The sequence below is a fragment of the Danio rerio genome, chromosome 3, assembly GCF_049306965.1.
Source record: "Danio rerio strain Tuebingen ecotype United States chromosome 3, GRCz12tu, whole genome shotgun sequence".
Lineage (NCBI taxonomy): Eukaryota > Metazoa > Chordata > Actinopteri > Cypriniformes > Danionidae > Danio > Danio rerio.
Genome location: NC_133178.1, coordinates 39,823,514 through 39,830,287, shown reverse-complemented (window position 1 = coordinate 39,830,287; position 6,774 = coordinate 39,823,514). Strand labels below are relative to the sequence as shown.

The 6,774-nt window shown below is 34.7% G+C and overlaps 1 protein-coding gene across 1 annotated transcript in view; it reads right to left on the bottom strand.

The window, feature by feature from the left end:
• Positions 1–4,962: 4,962 nt before the first annotated feature.
• Positions 4,963–6,774, bottom strand: part of mmd2a (monocyte to macrophage differentiation-associated 2a) — a 28,609-nt gene continuing 26,797 nt past the window's right edge. The window contains exons 6-7 of the mRNA NM_001174058.1: positions 5,651–5,720; positions 4,963–5,166 (exon numbers count right to left, since the gene is read on the bottom strand). Of these exons, the coding sequence (NP_001167529.1) occupies positions 4,963–5,166; positions 5,651–5,720 (274 nt within the window). The remainder of the gene's footprint in view (positions 5,167–5,650; positions 5,721–6,774) is intronic.

Here is a 6,774-nt window from a genome sequence, read left to right as displayed (position 1 = left end):
CTAGTGCATATGTTCACATACAATAGAAAATTTGTGCAGTAAAACTGAACCTTTTGGGCCATTCAAAAAGAATGCATCTTTGCATATAGAAAAGTGAGATCCAGCACACTCCAATCATTTAAAAAATGTGTAGCTCAGAACACAGACAAGGATTTAGTTTTCATGTCATCAGATAAAGCAACTGTCATGACATTGTAAACAATAGCCTGCAACATTCATGGTCTTCTGATTGGTCCATACTTCTGGAACTGATGCCAGCTATTTATTATTTGCATGTAAAAGATCAATGTGTAACTGACACGTAACATGTTGACAATGCAAACAGCGCCACAGCTGACAAGTTCCGAGAACAATACAGGAATGTTCATTTTCAGGAATTTTTTTATTTTTAAAACTCAAACATCACATTTAGTCATCTACTATTTCATATAGTTGTATGACTTACTGTAACATTTTCATTCCTTGGTGCAGAGATGAGAGTTGCATATGTAACAGGGTGTCCGAGGGGTCTTAAAATGTTTAAAATGTTGATAAATCAATTAGACACTTAAAAGCCGGTAACACTTAACAATAAGGTTCATTAGTTAATGCATTTACTAACATGAACTAATCATGAACAACACTTGTACAGCATTTATTAATCATAATTGAACATTTACTAATGCATTATTAACATTCAAGTGCATGCTTGATAACATTAGGTAATGCACCATGAGTTAACATGAACTAACAATGAACAACTGTATTTTCATTAAGTAACGTTTACTAACATGAATAAATACTCTAGTAAATGTATTGTTCATTGTTTGTTTATGTTAGTAAATGCATTAATTAATATTAACTAATAAACCTTATTTTAAAGTGTGACCAAAAAGTCTTTATCACGTTTTTACGAGGTCTTAAATTTTGTTCAAGCATTGACTCCAAAAAAGCATGAATATATTTATTTTCCTCCTAATATTAACTGCAGTGTGCTTAATCTACGAGATTGGTTCGGGCCTGGGAGCGTCCAGCCAAGGTCCTCTGTCCGGGTGATGTCACATAATTTGCGACAAACGCGAGAAGGTGATGTGACGCTTTCCACATGTAGCGAAACCATAGAGCGAAACAGATGGCAAAATGGGAAAATGGAAGTTTGCGTACTTCTGGTTGGAAAAAAAACGAGTTTAAACAGTGGCTGAAAACAACTGTGAGAATTATTGTTTCAAGCTTTGCTTCTTCTGAGCTTATTTGAGTTCTGTTGCATGGTTGTGCTCCATTGATTTATTTAACTACAACTGTTTTTTAAAAACTGTTTATTAAGTTAAAGGTTTGATACTGATTAGAACATGAAGTGGCGATGAGATCTTTAAGTATTCTGAGGTCTTTAAAAAGTTTTTAAAATGTATTGAAATTATCCTTAGGATTCCTACATATACCCTGTGTAATCAAGACTTTCTCTGTTGGTTAGCCAGGACAGTTTTTCTACACCGATATTCTATCTGGAATGTACTTTCTAGGTTAGAAGAAAGTATCTGGGAATGTTCTCTTAAGGTTGTTAGCAAAACAAACATTGCAAGCATCCTCGAAGCATCCAAAGCATTACTACTGATCACAGAGCCGTGCTTCCCTGGCTAGATATGTACGACAATCGTAGCTTTCTCTAAATGACACTTTCTATTTCATTTTGATTTATAATGCAGCTCTACTTTCCTGTACTTTTGATCTTGCTATTGATCAACAATGCATTATTTTTATGTCCACCACCAGCCTGATCTCAAGAGGAGACGCAAGTATTTTACGTTTTGCCAGTTTAGTGGCTAATTCGTACAATTTTAAAAAGGAGGTGTGGCACCTAACCCCACCCCTAACCCCAACCGTCATTGGGCGATAAGCAAACCGTACAGAATTGTGCAAATTAGATTGTACGAATTCATACGAATTAGCCACTAAATCAAAAAGTTACAAATTGCCGTGAGATTGTGTTGCTACTACGCTTAAAAGATTGGTGTGTAAAAAAACATCATGTGATCACAGACATCAATTTCACATACTTCTGTTCTGATCCATCTGACTACTAAACACAAAGAAATTCACACATATTCACATACACACAAACATGTCCACTGTGCATTTGTGTATAAACAACCTGAAAACAATACATGATCACAGACATCAATTTCACATACTTCCAAACCATCAGGCAAAGAGGTTCAAATATGTAACCGTTGTACATGCAGAAAACGCATTGAAAATGTGCAAACGATGCATGATCACATGATCTGCAATCAAGTAGGCTTAATGCAAGGAGGTTTAAATATGTCAATGTTAACATCATAAATGCATCAAGTGTGACAAATAAGATCAGCATTTAGCTAAATAACTAACAACATAGCTGTCAATTTTGCCGAATTGTTGTCCATCAAGATGTCAGACATTGAAATATGTGTGAATTTTAACAATGTTTCATGTACACTTTACAAACAATCCATCGTTTATGCAAAGCAACAGATAGATGGTGTTAAAATTAACATATCTTTCCGATCCATATCTATCTGATATTTCTGCAATCACTTGTTTCTGTTATGTGCAGTCATTGAGGTGTTAAGAACTAGTTAAAACTGAACCTCCTGGCATTCGATAGCCGTTAAACACACACACCAAGCATGTTCACATAGAAAAACAATGAAAACGTTTAGTAGTGTATGAAAATCAAATGCATTCTGAGTGAATGGCCCTTTAAAGTCACTTCTGAGTAACGTTTTGTTGAAACATGACTACACAATCAAAGCAGCAGAAATCCTTCAGTATATTCTGCTCTGTGCCATCAAGCGTCAATAAATTATCTTCAAATCATGAGCTCAATCTGGTCATACAATATCAAAACTAATGTCTTTACAGGCAGTAGACAGCTCTGCTAAAGGAATGTTATTTTGATAGCGTCTTCTGCATTGCACACTGTAAACACTGATAGATATAACAGTACATTATGTCAACAGGTTAAGACTACAGACTGGCCTGAAGATAGCGAGTTGTCCAATAAAACGTCTATATAAAAATATATTTTAGAGCAACAGTACTAGAACATGCCCGTCTATGATTAATATAGAGGGATGCAAAGGCAGCTTGTGATTATCAAATATACTCTTTCATCCACCTTTTTCCAAACGTGATGACTGCACTTTTTTATGGGCTATATGCACTGCATATAATCCGTATACGCTACCTAACAAAAGTCTTGTCATCGATCTCAGTTGTAAGAGCAACAAATAATAACTTGACTTCTAGTTGATCATTTGGAAAAGTGGCAGAAGGTAGATATCTTTAATGAATTATCTGTGGAACTGTATCCCAATCATCACAAATACTGCAGAAGACCTATTGGAACCAGCATGGACCCAAGAATCTCATAGAAATCAGTCAAAGTTGGTGAAGGAAAAATCATGGTTTGGGGTTACATTTGGCAGGATAGCGCTCCTCATACTTTAGCCTCTGCATCAAAGTTCCTGAAAGCAAAGAAGTTCAAGGTGATCCAGGATTGGCTAGCCCAGTCACCAAACATGAACATTATTGAGCATTTCTGGAGTAAGATGGAGGAGGAGGCATTGAAGATAAATGCAAAGATTCTTGATGAACTCTGGGAGTCCTGCAAGAAGGCATTCTTTGACACTCTAGATGACTTTATGAATAAGTTATCTGAGTCATTGCAGAGATGTATGGATGCAGTCCTCCAAGTTCATGGAAGTCTTACACAATATTAATGCTTTTTCCACTGCACCATGACTTTATATTTTGTACTGGTCATTATTTGCCTAAGCAAAGTCAGACCTTACTGTAATAATTAAATAATTAAAATCAAGGCATGATCATATTTTATTTTGGTAAAATAAGCGTAATCTAGCCACCTCTGATACCAAATGATCAATTAGAAGTCAAGTTATTATTTGTTGTTCCTAAAACTTCAATAAGCGACAAGACTTTTGTCAGGTTGTGTACAGGGTGAAAACTGAATTAGAGGTACGTCTGGCTTTGAGCTTTTACTATTTATCCACCATGAAAATAATGTTACAGTTGGCCTTTTAATGTAACATTCATATCATACTGTATATGTGGCCTCTTTTGAGTTCACTGAGTTTTATTTCTCATTTTTTTCTCCTTGAATTCCCTTCAGTATGTTAATATTCAATGCATGGGTGGTTGAAAAATATGCAGTAAAAATGTGTAAGACACCATATCTGAAGAACAAAAAATATACATTAGTCAACATTTGAAGTGGATCAAAAATATTGTTCAAAACTGTCCCTAGACAAAAATTGGTGTTGTTGAATAGTTTTAGGAAAGGTTTTGACCCAGGTTGACTTTTGTATTTATGTAGTTTCAAGAGTTCACACTTAGATATTGTTTGACAAATGTTAGCAGGTTTGGCATGCTGTCCCGGGAGAGAACCCTGAGCTTGGAGACATTTGAGCCCAGGGCTCCCGCCTGGTCAATAGAGCATGTAAGGGGAGTACGAGATCAGTTGGTTCTCAAGAGCTCCCCATGGTAAAGGAGAAGGGGTGGATGGGGGGTTTCTACGGAAAACGAAGGTAAGGGAGTAGTTCCAGCTAGGCTACTTATAGTGAGTTTGGATTAATCTGATTGGCTAACTAATGATTGTAGATGGGTGACCAGCTGTAGTCATATCACAAATCATATCACGTGCTCCTCTCGAAATGAGTTTTTGAAACTTCACTTGAAGTCTGATGTTTGAGTAAACATTGAGTTTTTTTGAGTTATTCATTGTCTGCTGAAAGAAATTTGTTAATTCTAATAAGTCGCCTTTTGATGTTCAATGGATAAACTGAACTGAATAACGCCAACTCATCGTACCCAATTATTGACTAATTGACTTCTCATACTTCATGCAAAGCAACATGGGACGTAGGAAAAAGGTGGATAGCTCAGCGAACCGTGTATGTGAACTCTTGAGGTCTTCAGCATCTGTCACCTGGATATTTTGATTTGGCAGGTCCCAGTTGCGTACAGGTACTTCCAAATGGCATAATAGTGAATGGCTGCCCCGACTGCCACAAAGACGTGCCAGATGGCGTGAGCGAATGGGATGAGGCCATCGCTCTTAAAGAACACAACGCCCAGGCAGTAGAAGAGTCCACCCACTGACAGCTCCAGGACACCCTCTCGATTCGGCTGGACACATCACACACAGAGAAATGACACATTACACTGCATACAGGTGATGTCTTTCTGTTCTTTCTGTATGCCGAAGTGAAGAAAATGTTATCAATGAGTAGCTTATGTTATGGTTTATGGTGTCAATACAGAGCTATGCGTTCCCAATTTTATTTTATTAGAAAATATGCAAATCATATACAGTTAAAGTCAGAATTATTAGCCAGAATTGGTACTTTTCTTCATGTTAGCAGTGTTGACATTTTTTAAATCATGTTTTGGGGTAATTTATGTTTTTGTCGTATCACTGTGAAAGCAAAGAATGGCTCAATTTCACTAACTCACTGAATGATATTATTAAAATAAAGACCTACATAGGGCTTGTAAAGGCTTAAAGGTAGCAACACCAGCTAACAGAAATGCTGTACAATGTACTTAAGTCATGTGAAAAGGCTGTTATGCTGTATTTATAAATTTATCTATAGGTGTCAGTCGCACGTACCATTGACAGAAGCACCACCGCAGGAACAGAACCCATAGCAGTGTAGCACAGCAGATCCAGGATCTTATTCCTCAAACACAACACACATAATGCTTTTGTTTACACTACATTTACATTGTAATCCTTTGGTAGAGGGTTTTAATCCAAGTGAGCTCAACAGAAGTTATCAAAGCAGCAAAATAACAACAGTATCTAAATAATACAACAACTCCGAGTTAATTTAATGCAGTATACTATATATATATATATATATATATATATATATATATATATATATATATATATATATATATATAATATTTATATAATATTTATATATATATATATATATATATATATATATATATATATATATATATATATATATATTTAAATTAAAGTGGGGCAGATCATTCTTTTTTAATAGAAAAGTTTTGTTTAAGTATTTATTTCATCAAACACAAAAAGAAAACAGAATAGATAATAGAAAAACAAGTGCTGTTGTGGATTTTAAAGTTATTTGAATTAAAAAGTTATATTTAAAAAAAAAAGTAGAATAGATAAAGAAGTTATTGGTGATTATAAAGTGACTTTTATTATGAAAATGAAATATTAGACAGTTATAGTCTTGGAGCACTAGAGAGTGTTTAATATAGAGTACAAAATAACAGTGTTAATAACAAGAAAGATTCATCTTTCATTGATTTTTGAATATGACTAAAGGCCAAAAGAACTAATCAAGATCAACTGAAGAACAACTATATGTAGATGCTATGACCAGTTCCAGTTGGTCAAACACATCACACAGAAAATAAATAAAAACATAACAGAATAGAATATAAATATTGAACAATATGGTCACACTTTACAATGAGGTTCATTAGTTAATGTTAAGTAATGCATTTACTAACATGAACAAACAATGAACAATACATCTACTACTGTATTTGTTCATGTTAGTAAACGTTAGTTAATGAAAATACAGTAGTTCATTGTGAGTTCATGTTAACTCATGGTGCATTAACTAATGTTATCAAGCATGGTCTTGAATGTTAATAACGCATTAGTAAATGTTCAATTATAATTAATAAATGCTGTACAAGTGTTGTTCATGATTAGTTCATGTTAGTAAATGCATTAACTAA